The 16,960-nt window shown below is 35.5% G+C and overlaps 1 protein-coding gene across 4 annotated transcripts in view; it reads right to left on the reverse strand.

The window, feature by feature from the left end:
* The window catches only part of CORIN (corin, serine peptidase), a 129,441-nt gene that overhangs the window by 8,566 nt on the left and 103,915 nt on the right, over positions 1–16,960 (reverse strand). For all 4 annotated transcript variants that reach the window (XM_068680274.1, XM_068680273.1, XM_068680275.1 and 1 more), the window contains 4 exons: positions 15,378–15,507; positions 4,201–4,323; positions 1,382–1,431; positions 43–217 (listed from right to left, as the gene is read on the reverse strand). In XM_068680274.1, the coding sequence (XP_068536375.1) occupies positions 43–217; positions 1,382–1,431; positions 4,201–4,323; positions 15,378–15,507 (478 nt within the window). The remainder of the gene's footprint in view (positions 1–42; positions 218–1,381; positions 1,432–4,200; positions 4,324–15,377; positions 15,508–16,960) is intronic.

Below are 16,960 nucleotides of genomic sequence, written 5' to 3' on the forward strand. Positions count from 1 at the left end.
TAATTTGTATACGAACAGCAAAATTGTCTGAGCTCCTCTCACCCTTCGAAGCAGTGCGCTACCGTCAAGACCCATCTCTTTGCAATCAGAACACAGCCACATATGTGTCCACTCGGCTCACTCTGCAGAGAGCACTGCCACGGCCACCGGCCTGGGCGACTGGTCCTGCCCCCCAGGATCCTTTTGTTCATGCGTGCGGCTGGGCGACGGCCACAGTCTGGTGAGAAACAGATGCAGAAGGGAGTTACTCCTTACCAGACACACAGCATGCAAGACCTGGAAGAAAACTGGGAACAGAAGACTATTAACAGAGTCATGAAATTACACTGAACAATAAAATAACTGAAGTCATCAATAACCACAAGTTAATATCAAACACATTGAGCCATTCTAGTTCTTCCTTCCCATAGAAGGACTTGCTCTCCTGAGATTAATTTTGACCTGCTTAGACTAAAATATCAACCAAGCTAAGCTTGGGAAGTTGACTTTCTTGAAGGAACAGTTACCTTTCTGCCCTTGAGAAGGCTTCCCGGTTTCATGTCTTTGTCTTTTTGTTAACTGCCAATGTGCTTGGGCTATTTTGTACTATCCATAACAAATGCTTCTGGAAAATTAGCCCAGCAATAATGAGCACTTGCTTAAGCAAGTAATTCTTACTGTGTTCACCCCCAAAACTTCAGAGGGCAAGGGGTTTTACGTGTTCTTAAAGCAACATATGTCAGAAGCAAACACCTTTAACAGGCTCCTGTGAAGTGTCATTCTCTGGTAAGAGTAGTAAATATTTTGATTACTTTCCCAAATTTAGGTCATGCTTTGTGATTAATTATCCCCATGCCAAGCAAATTCATAACACATATGCTCTTCAGCAAAACTCTCCTTACCTGTAGAACATTATTTTATTCAAGATGAAGATTTTATGCCATTTTCAAATTACTTAAATCTGCACAATCTGCTGTCTCTGCAGATTGTTCTGTAGCTTTCTACTTTAGGTTCCCTTGAGATTCACAGCTAAACAGATCAAAGCTTCAGGTCCCAGGTATGCAGCCTACTGACCCCTCTGTTGGAAAAGGATGTTTTCAGCAGGAAATTTTTTCAGATTAATTTTTAGAACCTGACTAATGACAAAATTCATTTTGTGGGAGCTGGACAGGGCTACTGCAATAGACAACCTCAGTATCAAAAATAAGAAAAGCTGTTGAAATTGAACAGAGAAGGGGAAAAAAAAAAAAAAAAAAAAAAGCAATACAAAACTGGAGGTTGCAGAGGTCCAGTCAAATGTCAGAATGAGTCCACACAAAGCATCTGTATTTGTTAAGGTATATTTAACATATCTTTATAAACAGCTTTGTCTATTTTTTTCAGAAATATGCGCTTCTCTTACCTTCTTTAGTGCAAAGGAGAGCCACTTTGCTTCTGCTTCGACATATCTGCCTAAATATTGAAACAAGAACATCATAAAAATCTCAACTAATTCATATAATTTTGGGTGATTTGGATATCAGTACAGGTATTGTATCCACTGTTTTGAATGAGCTCTTAAAAATTCCCCAAACCGTAAAAAGAAAAACAAAGAGCTTCTCATGCCAGATGACTTCCAGTGTCTTTCTGGCAACAGTTCAAAATATTAGTTCAGCTTTACAATGTGTTTCATGAGCAGGTGCTACATATTTTGCAGACGACCTTGCTGTCTGGGCACTGATCCAGCCCTGAGCTCGGCTGGGATGTACAGTCTGTCAAGTCTTAATTTATGGCACCTGAAAGCACAGAGATTGCTGTTCTCTGCATCCTTACAGCCAAAGGATGGGGTTTTCTTTGAAATATATATGATGAAAATTTTTGCCCAAAAAGTTTTGGTATTTTGATGAAATCCCAGGAAGCAAGTATTGAGATAAATAAATAAATACATAAATAAATCCCGTTTAAATTTTTAAGATGAGAGAGCAAGGAAGTGACTTTTTGTCAAAGGAGGGGAAATCCTTGCTAAAACTGAGAGTGCTGTTGCTCAGTTCTCTGGCTGCCTATTCACATGACTTTTTAATTCATACCATATATGCATATGTGCTTTTTAGAGGCAGATCCAGAGCAGAATTAGACTGTATATCTGGATAACATATTCCCCAGGTTATTATTTGAAGTAATCTCAGTAGGTGGGCTGTTTCTTTAAAGTTGCAACTATTTAAAAAGAGGCTCAATTCGATTTTAGGTCATAGATATAAATGTGGGCACAACATCTGAGTGCCAACCACCAAAGTCTCAGGCCTTGATCACTGATTTGACCAGACCTCTGCTCCATTCACATACTGTGCAGATCAGTCTACTTTCTGTACTTCTTCAGCCTGAAAACACAGAACATAAATTTTTGTGCCTGGAGATATATGACTAATTTCAGGAATGGTGCTTGGCTTTGAACAATTTTTAGGGGTATTTACACTGCATAAAAATACACAGAAAATAATTTAGACCAGCCACACTCATGAGAATAAATTACTACCCCCCCACACACACTGAGAAGTTTATTTGATGTGACCTCGCTATGGGTGAGACTACATCTTTTGCCACTCTATCTTGTAGCTCAGAGGCTCCAATACATCTCTTCTCACGTATTTCCTAGCAGACCACTTTCAAATACGGCAAAGCCTCTTGAAAGTCCTTTGTACCTTAGTGAACAAACAGAATATGATTTTGGACCTGCCTCTGCATCTTTTCACAACCTAAGATGTTTATTCTTGATTTAATCTGGAGAAAAGCATTTAGATAGAATCATAGAAGGTTGATTGAAAGGCTGGAAAAGATGTCCAAGATCATCTGGTCCAATCATCCCCCTACTACCAATGTCACCCACTAAACCATGTCCCTCAGCACCACGTCCAACCTTTCTTTGAACACCCCCAGGGACAGTGATTCCACCACCTCCCTGGGCAACCCGTCCCAATGTTTGACCACTCTTTCTGAGAGGAAATTTCTCCTAATTTTCAACCTGAACCTCCTCTGATGCAACTTGAGGCAATTCCCTCTTATCCTGTCTCTGGTTATCTGTGAGAAGAGGCCGACCCCAAGCTCCCCACACCTTCCTTTCAGGTAGTTGTAGAGAGCAATAAAGTCTCCCCTGAAATTCCTCTTCTCCAGACTACCCTACCCCAGTTCCCGCAGCCACTCCTCACAGGACTTGTGTTCCAAGCCCTGTACCAGCTTCGTAGCCCTGCTCCAGGGCCTCAATGTCCTTCTTGTAGTGAGGGACCCAAAGATGAACACAGTTCTCAAGGTGCAGCCTCACCAGAGCAGAGTACAGGGGGATGATCACCTCCCTGCTCCTGCTGCCTACACTACTCCTGATACAGGCCAGGATGCCATTGGCATTCTTGGCCACCTGGACACACTGCTGGCTGATGTTCAGCCGAGCATCAACCAACACCTCCAGATCCTTTTCCTTTGCACAGTTTTCCAGAACCTGGAAGCTGGATACTACTAGGATAGTGGCAAAATACAGTGAGAAAGGAAAATATGTAAAAACAAAAGTATCAGGCTCCATCTTGTAATATCCCTTTTTCTAGATGAAGGGATAAAAATGAATTTAAATGAATGAGGAACTTACTACTGTAGAACATAACTAGCACAAAATTGAGCTGTTGGAAAGCAAGAGTATGCACTTGTAGACGCAATCTTTTTAGTACTGTTCTGCTGAAGGAATCAGCCATTATGAAATGCTTTCCTGCAGACAACAATGGAAAAGAAAAAAATCGAGGTGTATTCCTCAGATTTTCTTCTTCACACATATATTGTACCTCTGCCCTCTGCATTTAGCCAAGTCAGTCTTCTGTTGTGAAACACAAGAATGTTCTGTTGAAGAACAGAGTTATGAAATCTCCTTCTGGCCATTTGAAAGAGGAGTAGGGAAACAATCTGTTTTTTGAAGATGGATTAGATAGCTCTCCCATTTTTTGTCATGAATGTTTACGTTAATTGACTCTTTAGACTCAAAAGTCACGCTATGAATGTTTCAACCACAACTGAGGCCTGGCTTCTTGTTACCAACTACATGTTTAGTAGAGTTAATAAAAGAAAATTACCACTGTATAAGGCCAGAGAAGCTGCTAATTAAGCTTACTGTAAGAGGATACTGTTCTGCCGAAAAACCTGTGATCTCTCCAAATGTGTGACTACCTACAACAGCAAAATAAATCTAATTTACCTATCACTTACCCATTCACTAGAAGTGCGTGTAAAGTTGATGCATTCTTATTCTTCCAGTCTGGGTGCAGATTCAGCCACTTTTGGTGCTGTATTTCCTCATCTTCTAATACAATTTCTGTTGTAGGTGGTCCTCTGAAACAAATAAAAGACATTCATAGACTTCCTATTAAATTCCTATGTTACAATTATGAAAGGAAGAGGCCCTAATACATCCTGTTCACTATCAAAACATAGAGTAGAGTGTTACGTGAAAGCCACATGTAACAGAACCATAGTTAGGGGAATTATATCACCCCAAGAAGCCAGGCCAACTAATGTACTACTGTCACTCACATTGTATTTTCCGATAAAAAACAGAATCAGAATCAGGAACAGCAAGAGGTTTCTGGTCGAATTCACTATACAGCATACATTGAAATGTTTCTACATTTTTCTGACTCCATAAGTACAGCAAATAGATCTTCATTTGTGGAAGAGGAAAAAGTAAAAAATATTTCCTTGCATTCCTGTCTTTGGAAATCCAATCAGATATAACAGTAAAGAGCAATCTAAATTTTGTTAATAATACTTTGAACTATCTCTAAGTCCAAGCTGTTTGACTTTGTAAGTAAAACAAATTACAGGTGATAATGTCAAACCTGGCCTTCTGCAGAAATTAACAGGAATATGAAAGCAAGTTAGAATGATTCCACCAGGAGATGTTTTCACACTTCCACTTTCTCAGTTTAGGTGTTGCCTGATAAACCACTGAAGAGACTGTTTTAGTAAATCTCAACTGCCAAAAGGGAAAAAAATGTATTTTTGAAATGGCTGTACAAGTCACATAGCTTTCTAGCACAGAAACAGCCATGATTAGCTATCAATTCCTGACAATTAGAAGGGCTTCCAAGGGTTGCTCCCCTGAACACTAGTTATGGGCCAAATTCTAAGCACTGGTTTATGGAAAAGAGAATGAGAGATGTTCAGAAAAACTGAAATGTCCTAAAAGTCACCTTTGAACTCAAGTCTTTCATGACAGTACCTAGCAATGCCAGCCAGATTATTAGTTTGTCTTAGAGTCTATTTTTTCTAACATTACCTGTATTTGTTTTAAAATATTTATCGAAGTATGGTATCCTTTACCAGCTGATTACATAAATTAACAAATATCAAAGAATTAAGATTTATGGTAAAGTTGTCAGTGCAACCACATGGAAATGTTTTCAACAGGACTGAAATAATTAACTAGGCTCTGAGATCCCACCCATGGGTCTTGCCTGTTACATGACTTATTTTTCAGAGCCTTCTCTGGGCATTATTAAGCAATCTCATTCCATGAGCTACTACCCAGAATGTGCAACCAGACAGTAACAAGTATTTTTAAAGTCTGTACTTTTTCTCATTGAGAGAAAGCTATTTTTGCAGCAAACATCTTTTTTCCATCATTGCTTGCCTATGGAAAACACATAAAGCTCCCCCACCCCCCTCCTTCATTTCCAACAGTTGCTTAATTTCCACTCTTTCTCCCACCAGACAAACACAAGCTTACTTTTCTCTAAAGATGACACATACAGAGATATTTTATATAGCTGTAAACAAGTGTCTGACCTATAGAATATGTAACTCAAAAAAGTACAAATATCATTACCATCTGATGGATCCAAATCTATATTATCCAAACTACCACATTATTTTGTTGAAACCTACAGCTCATGATGCTATAATCATTATTAAACAGACTCATTTCTAAACTAGGACAACAACCTACAAGATACTTAAGCCTGTATGAAATTTTATAATTATTAGTAGAATACATTTTATTTGATAAAATAAAATGGCTATGCTTTTTTTCACTTGGTAGTCAGAACCTGATGTAATACACTCAGAACCAATATGCCCTAATTTACGTTTTCAGAATTCCTTCTAAAGTTTTTATCCTATCCCTCCTAGAGCTGAAGCACAGAATTTCTTCTGTGGACATGCTCTAAAGGGAAGATTCATTTTTCAGTGAATACTGCCACTTCATTTCACAGGGTATAATTTCTTCATAGGAATATTCTCTTTTACTGAGTTTCTTAGAGACTCCAACAATGTTTTAAGTTATTAATGAATTATTTAGAACAAAATAAGGATATAGCTACTAATTACTCTAATACATAAACCTAAATCAGCTTTCTTTCCAAATAGAGGTTGAAATTAGCTGTCTTTCCAAATTTTTATTTTAATGGCTTTCTGAACTTGACCTAAATTGATTCAGTCTGCACAAAAATCATGTGTGTGGCCATATTTAATATCTCTCAAGTTTTCAAACAAGCCAAATAAGGAACCTCTTTCATCAGCTTTTCAGAAAGCCCTTTCAATTCTTTGCAAAATTTTCTTTTTTCCTCTTTTACTTACACAGAACAGCTTTTTTTTTTTTTTTTTCAGAAACATGGTGCTGATTTTACACTAACACTTTTAATTATTACCTACATTGCAGCAATAAGCAAAATTGAAACCGTATTTTTGTGACTGAAAGCGTATTTATGTAGAATGCAGTGTGAGGTTTGGGGGCCTCTCAGTTCAGGAAGGGTATTCAGAAACTGGAGAGAGCCCTGCGATGGCTTCCGAAGTATCTAGGAGCCTGTGACACTGATGCACAAGGAGGTAGTGAAGGAACTGGTCTTGTGAGGATAAAGCTAAGAGCCACCTCAATGGCAACTTACAACTACCTGAAGAGTTAAAGGGTGATGGGATCAAACTTTTCTCAGTAGTGCCACATAGTAAAACATGGGTAACAGCCTGGAGTGGCAGCTTTGGAGATTGATAGCAGATGAAAGGAAATACTTTTCCACCAGGAAGGCAGGGCAGACCTGGAAAACACAGGCTGTGTCAGTCTCTCAAGGTTTTCTAGACTTGGCTAAACAGAGAAGTGACTAAGCTGATCCAGCGTTGGTAACAGTTCTGCTTCAAGTGGGAGATGGACTAGGTGATCTCCAGATGTCATACAACTGGGATTGTATGATTCTGATGCACTGTAGTGGATAGTACCTATGCTGAAGATCTTGATCCCAAAAGACAGTGACAGTTACTAGCAAAGGTTTTACCACACATTGGAGTATAACATTAGAGCACAGTAACTGATATAATTATATCACTTAAATCAGGCTTTAGTGATACCTGCAAACACAAGACATTCATATCACAGTAACGGTAATGCAGACCTTTTAAGTAATGATCTTTGGACCAGATCCTCCACCAAACTTTCAAGATAAATCAAAAATCCTACCTGAATCCGTGTACCATTCTAAAATCTCATGGTGATGTTGTGATGGAAGCATTTGTGGTTTTTTTTTTTGTTTTTTTTTTTAGGGCTGATGGTGATCTAAGAATCTATTACTTTACAGACAACAAAAAATTTAACTGGCTGTCCCATATGGGTATTGAATATCTGTAGCAAATCTTTTATTCTAAAGAACTATAATAAAACTTCTAAACTTTCAACCATTCTGACCTAGCACAGTGAACACTCTTTAGGGTGTCTGTAGTCTTAGTCTACAGACTTCTCCAAGGCCATATCAAAAACATTACAATAAAATAAATTTACAGTAGACTCATTATAAACAGCAATATTTATGATTTGTTTTTCCCTATAGATTTGACACCAAGTCTGGTACACCAAGTTCTGTGGTAAAAGCTATCACATTCACTCAGATTTTTATGAGATTCTCTGCATTGTTTTCAACAATGAAATGGTATTAGGACCTCTGGAAAAAAAAAAAATCCACAAGGCTTTCTTTCACTAAACCGTTGACCAAAGCAAAACTATCACAGAAAATTCAGCTGAAAGGAAATTTTCCTTATGAGGCCACGTGATCCATTCCCCTACCCCAAAATAAGATCGACTATATCTAAATTACCTCTGACAGATATTTGTTTACCCTGCTTATAAAAATGTCTAATGATGGAGATTCCTCAGCATTTCTAGGCAATGCATTCCAGGATTTACAGTTAGCAATTTTGTTCTAAATCTCCCTACCTGTCATTTTAGCTTATTACTTGTATCTTTTTCCCCCTGGAAATAGAGAACTGTTTATTCCTTGCTTCTTTGCAACAGTCTTGTACATATTTGAAGGCTCCCATACCTCCTTCACCCTGATTCACCCCACGTAGAGTTTTCAGCCTTTCTTCACAGAGCATGATTTCTAGACTTCTGGTCATTCCCGGTGACCTCATCTGGACTTTCCCCATCTAGTCCAAATCCCACAGAAGCTGAACAAAACAGAGTGATTACACCGAATGTTTACGTACATAAACATTCCTGACTATATACATAAATACCATGTTTGCTTTTCCTATAGCAGTAAGGTGTTGTTTCCTTATCTTCATCTTCTGAGCCACAATATTTCCTATTGGAATGGTTGGTGTTGCCAACCATTCTCCATTCAATGTGTTCCTACACATAATGTCTTGAACTGTCTTGAAATCATTAGTATGACTTCAGGCTATTTCTCCAGTCTGTCAAGAAATTCTAATTTCAGATTCTAGTCCTGTCCTCCAAAATGCTTTCAGATCCCCCCAGCTTGATACTGAATGAGAAGTTAGTAAGCATACTCTTACTCCATCATCTGACTGACCCATGACAACACTAACATCACAGACAGATGTGTCTAGCTCAACACCATGTCATTAAGGTTTGACAATGAATCATCAGTCTTTTCATCTTTGTCCATATCCCATTACTTATTTCAAAAGTCATTTCACATAATGATGTACTTTTAACTTTCATGCTAAGAGAATTTGACATATGTTATTGATAAATACAGGTTGTCTGTCATTAAGACCTTGTATTATTCCTTATATTATACTTCTGTAATTATTTGTTGATAATTGCAGCAAGCCAACTAGTTTCTAAATCTCCTCTTTTTTCATTTTTCATGAAAGATGGTACATTAAACAGTTTTCAGCCTTGTAAAGCCATTCTCTACAACTTCTCAAAGCTACTGGCTAACATTTGACAATCCTAATGCAGATCTGCCATAGTCATGTGTCTTAAATTCTCTTGAACACATTCCAGCAGACCCAGCTACTTTGACGAGCAGCGTATAGTCTGTTCTTTTCTTACTTTAGCCCTAATTCTCAATGCTTTGCTATCATAGAAACATTTTAATATATTTTATTGAGATTATTTGTTTTATGTTGCCTTTTTAAATATATGTGTGTATATATTCCTAGGTTTTATGATTCTTTTTCTACATACTTACACTGTTCTTCTATACTGATTATTGTAAGTCTGAACTACACTTCCACTGTCTAGAATTCCTCTTTCAGGTCACTGTACAGCTTGTATCAGATAACTAAGTCTTGTTGCTTCAGAAAAGTTGTCTGCTAGATTAACAAAAGGGCAAATAATACTCCAAAATATATAATTACTTTAATCTAAGAAGTTTCCTTTAATCTAAGGCAATGTCCATAAACATTATTTGAAGATGCAACTACAAAATTAGTCACTTAAAAAATCAGAAAATTGAGACATTTTAATTTGCCAAAAAACATCTACCCGAATGGGAAATTCTAACTTATACTTTACTAATTTTTCAAATTTCATTTTTTAAAAGTCTAATTAAAGTTTCTTTAATAAATTTAATGTCAAGTTATGGATTCCCTTACATGTACTTCAGAGAGGGAGAGAGGGATTTTTTTTTTTAATTTAATAAGAAAACAAAAGCCAGTTTGTCTTGTACATTATAAAGTTGCTTGCAGTGGGGAAAAGTAATGTTTAGGGTTATTTCATTACAAAAGTTATGCAATGGAAATATTAAAGAAATAATAGGTTTCAAAGTATTCTAGCTTGCTAACTGCTGATCATTGTGGTCAACAGACAAATATTATAGTATAGTTTATACTGAAACACAAGGAAAGTTATAATTTGCATACTAAATTACAATTAAAAAATGATTAAAAAAAAAAAAAAAAAAACACAGAAACCAGGGACTAATTTTAGGTTATGAAATTAATATTCTGTTCATAATTAAAAGCAACATAAATCAGGATACTTCTGCACAACAATGGTTTTAATACCTCATTTTCCCTATTTCATTATGCAAATTTATCTCATGTACTAAAAAGTTTAGAATTAAGTATAATCCATAACTGGGCTCCTTCTATCTTCAAAGTAACAGTAACATTCTTCTGTTCAGCTTCTATTGTTTTTAGATGCATGTGACAACAGGCTTGAGAAAGGAAGCCTTGTGTTGTGCCAGAAGGTAATGAATAACATGTGTATGGGCACTAATATAAAACAAATTAGGCCTATTTCAGAGCTAGAACAGCATCTGTTTCCTGTCTGTACAGATTTAATATCTGTGTAGTTTTAAACTCAGCAAATTTGATTTGAAAGCCCCAGGGAAAAAAAATAAAAAATGTTTATTATAATGTCATTTGTACAAGCTGGGACATAACATAGTTTGGAAAAAGTATTTGTGATCAACCATTAAAATAACAACCTTTCTATGGTTGACAGTATCCACATATCTTTTTAATTTTTTTAGTCAGCACTAATAACAATTACCTTTTTACTTAAAGAAAGAAAAGTATCCAATCATGCAGACAACAAGTGTTATAAGAGGCAAGTGACCATATTATTAATATGGTCTTGAAGCAATCATTACAATTTGCAAAGAATTATTAGTTTGAAATTTCTTCAAAAAAGCCTTCTCTAAATAACTTTATATATTGAAAAATGCATATGTACGTGACAGATGAGACATAAGCTATCAGATATAGACTAATACATCTCTAATAGGCTGCTTAAAGTCTAGGTATAACTGCATTTTAACATTGTTTTAATATTTTTGAGCAGTGATGAACCAAGTCTTCTATGTCAACTACAACTTGTAATGTTATTTTCAGTAAATCTTATTCAGTAATTATTTGATGTTTCTCTTAATAAAATAAATGTAATCTAAAGAAATCTCTATATTGTTAAACCTCTAAAAAGAGAACACACTGCAGACAGGGACAATGTAAATATATTCAAGGTAGGTCAAGCACATTATATATTCTATTGAGAGAATATTAATTTCAAATCAATTAGCATGCTCCAATACTTCATTCTCTGCATTTTATTTCCTAAATGTCATGTTTATTCTTGGAGAAAATAAAGTAGGTTAAATTGAAAAAAATAATTTTCTACTGTGGATAGGACAGAAACATTCAATTTGGGGTTTCTGTGATGTTTTTAAGCATATAAGACTTTACATACACTCTACTTCCTTAATTTCTGATACAGAAATAATTATAAAATAATTAGAGAACATAGTAATTCAGGTGATGAAAAAAAGGGATTATTGCTCCAGCAGCTTGACTGCATATATATGAGCAAATATTATTAGAGAATGGTGTACCAAAGAGATAGGGTGAGAAAGCATTCAGAGGGGAAAAAAGCCAGGCAGGAGCAAGAGATCAGCCTTCCCCTTCCATAAATACAAACAGTAGATGCTATGGCAGAGGAACAAAGAAAAAGGAGCTACCTATTTCTATGGATCACCAGTGGTGCAGCCTCCAGGAAAAGGTAGCAGAGCTTACTGCAGATTTTTATGAACAACTCACTTGGTAAACAGCTATGATTTTATGCTGATACAGCTATACTAGACCAGGCAGATCAGTTAAAATTCTCCTGTACTCTACTGGGTACAAGCTGCTGAAGTTTATCATTATGACATTTGCTATCATAATCATCCTAGTGCAAGAAAGAGAAACTATTCCACTCAAGTGCCATAAAGTAACCAAACAATTCCACTAACTTCTCGTTTTGTCAATTTTTAGATCTGAGCAGGCCATGTTTTTATCATCAGCATTTCATTAACAAAAAAGCAGACCTCAGAATATGTGAAAAGGGCTTTCTTCAACTAAACATCGAGACAAGTCTCTGAACATAACAATATTCTGAACAAGCACAGTATGCATATCTTCAGCAACACAGTCTCTAGCACACACCATGTGCTAGTGTGTGTAACCAATATAGCTAATGTTGACCTGAGAAAATGATGGCAATTGTTTCTTTGTTCTCTGTGGTAGCAGGAAAACTAATTGCCAGAGACATGCCCTACTGTACATAAAAGTGAGACTCAGTCTATGAACAAAATCATCTGTCCTGAGATGAACAGATTGTCTTATCAGGTGACATAACAGTTCTCTCAGGCTGTAAGCTTTGCAAAACCTAAGATTTGAACTCTACAAACAGTTCCCCTTAGGCTCTTAGCATTATATACAAAAGTTCACTTTGCACATAACACTCATTTTGCACTAGAGGAAAACAAAAGAACTGTTAAGAACGTGTATTGCATAATTTGAGCAACAGTCACCATCAGTCCAAAGCCTTTCACGCAATTCTTGGAACTTGCACTTTTTTTTTTGTGATGTTGCATCACACATCACACAACACATTGCATGTGCTGTGTTGTGTAAAACCAGAAGAAAAAAAAAAAAAAAAAAAAAAAAACAGCGTCTGTGGAATTACAATTGGTTGACAGCCAGGAAAACAGTTTGAGTTTTGTATAAGAGTCAGAAGAGCATTACCTTTAATGTTGCTTCAGATACCATGCTTATGCTTCCCAAACAGCTTGTTATTTTGTCAAATCTGTTACAACTATCTATCAGCTAAATTAATCTAACTTTAATTGCTGTCATTAAATTATCTTCATTTTTTTTCAGATCAATATTGGCTGAAGAATTAAAGATATCTACAAGTTGTTAGAAAGACATTACTTTCATATTTTAAACATGACAACATTATATAGCAATTGAGGTTTGTCATTTGGGAAAACACCAGACACAGCTATGAACAATATGTTGCAGAGTTATATAGAAAATAAAAATACCATATGATACCATTCATTGCAATTCCAGGTCTGAGTTATTAATAAGTCTCAACTTTGAACTGTTTTTCTCTAAGAATAAAAAGAGATCTATTAAATCAAGTACAATCATAAGTCATTATTAAATAAATTTGCATAGCCACACAACTGGTGATTTCTGCACTGTGGCACAATTTTTTTTTTACATTCACATCTTTAATTTGCTGAAATGAAATATTTCCTATTGGGAATAACTGAAGTAAAACATTGTTTAAAATGTTTTTAAACATTTTAAAATGTTTAAAATGTTATCTTCATTAAAATAGATAGATAGATAGATAGATAGATAGATAGATAGATAGATAGATAGATAGATAAAAAGGATTGACCAAAATTTCTTTGGTCTGTATTTGTGCTCTACATAACATGCAGTCCAATTTACCTGCAACCTTAGTGGCAACTGGAAATAACTTATTAAATACACCAGTGGTATCAACATCATATTCAGCCTTTCTTGCCATCTTAAGTCAAATAAATAATGCAGAACGTAATAGCAAACAGGTGAAATCTATGGCATTAGATCAGATTTTACACTGATATGAATTATTATTATTGTTAATGTAGTATTAAATCTTCTCCCTTTACTACATAGACAAATATTTGGGACATATTCACTGAAGCCTCACGCAATGTTGAAAGAAGAGTTAAATAACTATATTTACTCACTCTTTTATGACATTAGTTTTGATGTATGCATTACAACCTATGTTTTTCTTACTGATCTTCTTCAAAACTAATCCACTGTATTTTCAGCAGTGCCAGTTCCCACAAACACAGAGAACAGCTAAGGAAATCAAGCTTCAGAGGACTGACAAAATCAGGCACAAAGAAAGGGAAAGACAAACACTACTTTGGTTTTCTGAGCTATCAGAAGGAAGAATTAAAATTGAATATTAAAATCAGACTGAAGCTATAGACTTCATATCTGAAATGAAAATTCCCACTGCACTTCACACCTATCACCAAAAAGAATCTGTAGAAAAATTATTATTAGTCTTCCCCTTTTAGAAAATGGGTCTGTGAGATTTAAGAAATATTTGCCTCTGATACATTTATTAGAAGTGATAGAGTTGATAATTACTTCTGTTAACAAGTCTCACTAAAGAAGCAGGAAAATGTAAGTTTCAACTGATGATAATTTCATCCTAGACAAACCTTGCAAAAAAAAAGGAACAGATCAGAGGTCTTGAGATAATTTAATACCTTTTCCATTTTCCTAACAGCAACCATTACAAGAAAATGAAGAATATTTGACCAAGATATCAATAAATAAATAAATAAAACTTGACTGATATAAAGATGATCAGCTTATTTTTAGATAACAAAGTAGTTCCAAAAGCAATTAACTGTTTTTGAAGGTACCAAAGGAGCTTAAGCTTATTAGGAAGTTACATGAAGGTAAAGCATAAAGATAATGTCAACGTTATTTAGATATACTAAATCAGATAGAGCAATACAGAATTACTGTGTGTTAGAATGACAGGTACTCTGTTCAGTGCAGGTGGTCTTGAATTCAGGGGCATCTGTTAGAAATGATGTTAAGCACCCATGCAGTGCAAGGTAATAATGCAGAGTAGGTTAAGTGCAGACACTGTAAAGGGTCTTTATCCTCCTTTGTTTTCTGAGAAAGGTACAAAGAACAAGATTGAATATCAATTTACATAGTGATAAAAGGCAGATAGAAAAGAGATTTCTTAATCCGATTTGTGATCAGACACTGGCAAAAGATATCCTTCTATACCATCAGGCTTGTCTTAGTAAAAGATAGCTTTGGATATCAAGCAGATGATAGTGTGCATGCAATAAGAAAGATGCAGACATGTATATTTTTTCCCCAAGATCCACACAGAAAACACTATCATTTCCAAATCTCTGTTCAGAGACACCTAAATTAAATATATCTGGTTGCCTATCTCACTGTATTTATTAGAGAACCCAGAGAAACTTTCCTTTCTTTCATAAGACAATTCTGCATTAATTCTTTAGGGAGATACAGAGTAACACACTTCCAAACAATTCTGAGCCTTGGAAATAACTGCAAGTTCATTGCAAGACATTATCTTTTCAACAGACTCTTTTAACAATCATGCAGTGCTTACGAAATGGTGAAAGTGCCTAGATTTTAGCCAGCTTTTGTTTCTGACATATTTCATGACATGACAAAATTCCACTATTCTTTTCCTTGTATTAATTATTTCCACACTAGGTCTACCATTGCATGGATCACAGGGATCAATGATCATTCACATTTAACTTCATCACTCCCATTGGACTAAGAAATTCACCAGTGCTACAAACTACTGACCTTACCCTAAACCCATTTGATTGCAGGCCAGTTGACTCAAATTTTCTTGCCACTCATCAGCACAAACATGGTTATCAGCAGCTGACCTGTGAATGGTCAGAAACATCAAGGAATTCATGTTTTTAGACAGGGTAACTGTGAAGAAAAAGAAAAATAACTTTACTATTAATTCACATGATTATTTTTATATATGGCACACCGAAAACCCACAGATACATACTCCCAATACACTGGCATTTTTGCTGACATTATATTCTCAATAGTTATGTGACTTAAAATCAAGGCAACCATGGCTGTGAGAATCTTGATAACAATGAACAGGATGAGACACTAAACAAAGACATCTTGAGGGTTAGAATAAACCAGGATACTCTTGACTCACAAGCACAGGTTAACATGGGTTTATGAAAGCCTTAATCTTGTTAAATGATATTTTACCTGACAAAGAGCTCAGCTGAAATTACTAAAGAAGCTTGAGGGATAAGTGCTGCTTGACATAGGAGTGATACCATCATTTGATTCTCAGTAATACACATTGTTCCTGTTAACAATATGGGGCTCTAATTCAAGAAATGAAAAACAGCTACTTTTTACAAGAAAAATTATGACCATTACTTCTCTCTTGTTTAAAAGAGTGTGAACTGTTCTTATCTCACATAATAAGTATCTCATAATGGCCCAAAATGCACAAGTGGGAATTTACATCCCTTTCCTTTCTAGGATTCCTCAAAAGATTGTGGGGTTGTATGCCTTTTTCCCCCAATGGATGTGGTTTTAGGTAAACTGTTCTAACTTTTGCCTGGAGAGTAATAATCTTAATGCAGCCATTAAGCATTTCTGCTATATGCTGAAGATGTTTTTGCTTCCCTCCCCTTTTTCCCAAGAAAAAATATGCATTCATCTTAGATTATAACTTTTCAAACATGAAATTCTAGAGCTTTTCTTCATTCTCACATAGCTTTTATTAAATTTTATTGTATATTAACGCTAATGATAAATATTTTAAAATGCTTATACAATTTACTTCAATGTGAATACAAAATTTATGTGCTTCTGTAAGCCATGGCATACCTTCTTTCTATATTTAAAGCAACATACAAAACATCTCAAAACTTAGTAATATAAACTACTGTCATGTACACAAATAATTGTTAACTAAGTGAAATTTCAGAGTTACTAGTTTCCAATATGCTTCTTTTCAGTTTTGTTGTTGTTGTTGCTTTGTTGAAATTCACTTTAATTTTTATGTAAAGAATAATACTTGGAAAGTTCTACACATAAAAGCATGAGGCATACTATCTATATGGTCAGCACTGGCAGGTTACATTATTCTACAGATCTCTAAACAAGGCAAAGGGACCTGCAAGTACTATCTTCTTCTCATAGTTTCTTCTTCTGCACCATTGCATTTAGTTGGAATGTCACACTGAATTTCGTGAGTACAGAATCAGGGCTTAGAAATTTTGTCCAAATTCTTATCTGTCCACAGCACTTTCCAGATTTTATACGTCATTTTGAAGTTCTCTGTCTTGTCACTTCTCTTATATCTTTCTGTGACACCTAATACCGAGCTTTTCCTTTCTTTTTT

This window comes from Anas acuta, chromosome 4 (assembly GCF_963932015.1).
Source record: "Anas acuta chromosome 4, bAnaAcu1.1, whole genome shotgun sequence".
In the NCBI taxonomy this organism is placed as follows: Eukaryota; Metazoa; Chordata; class Aves; order Anseriformes; family Anatidae; genus Anas; species Anas acuta.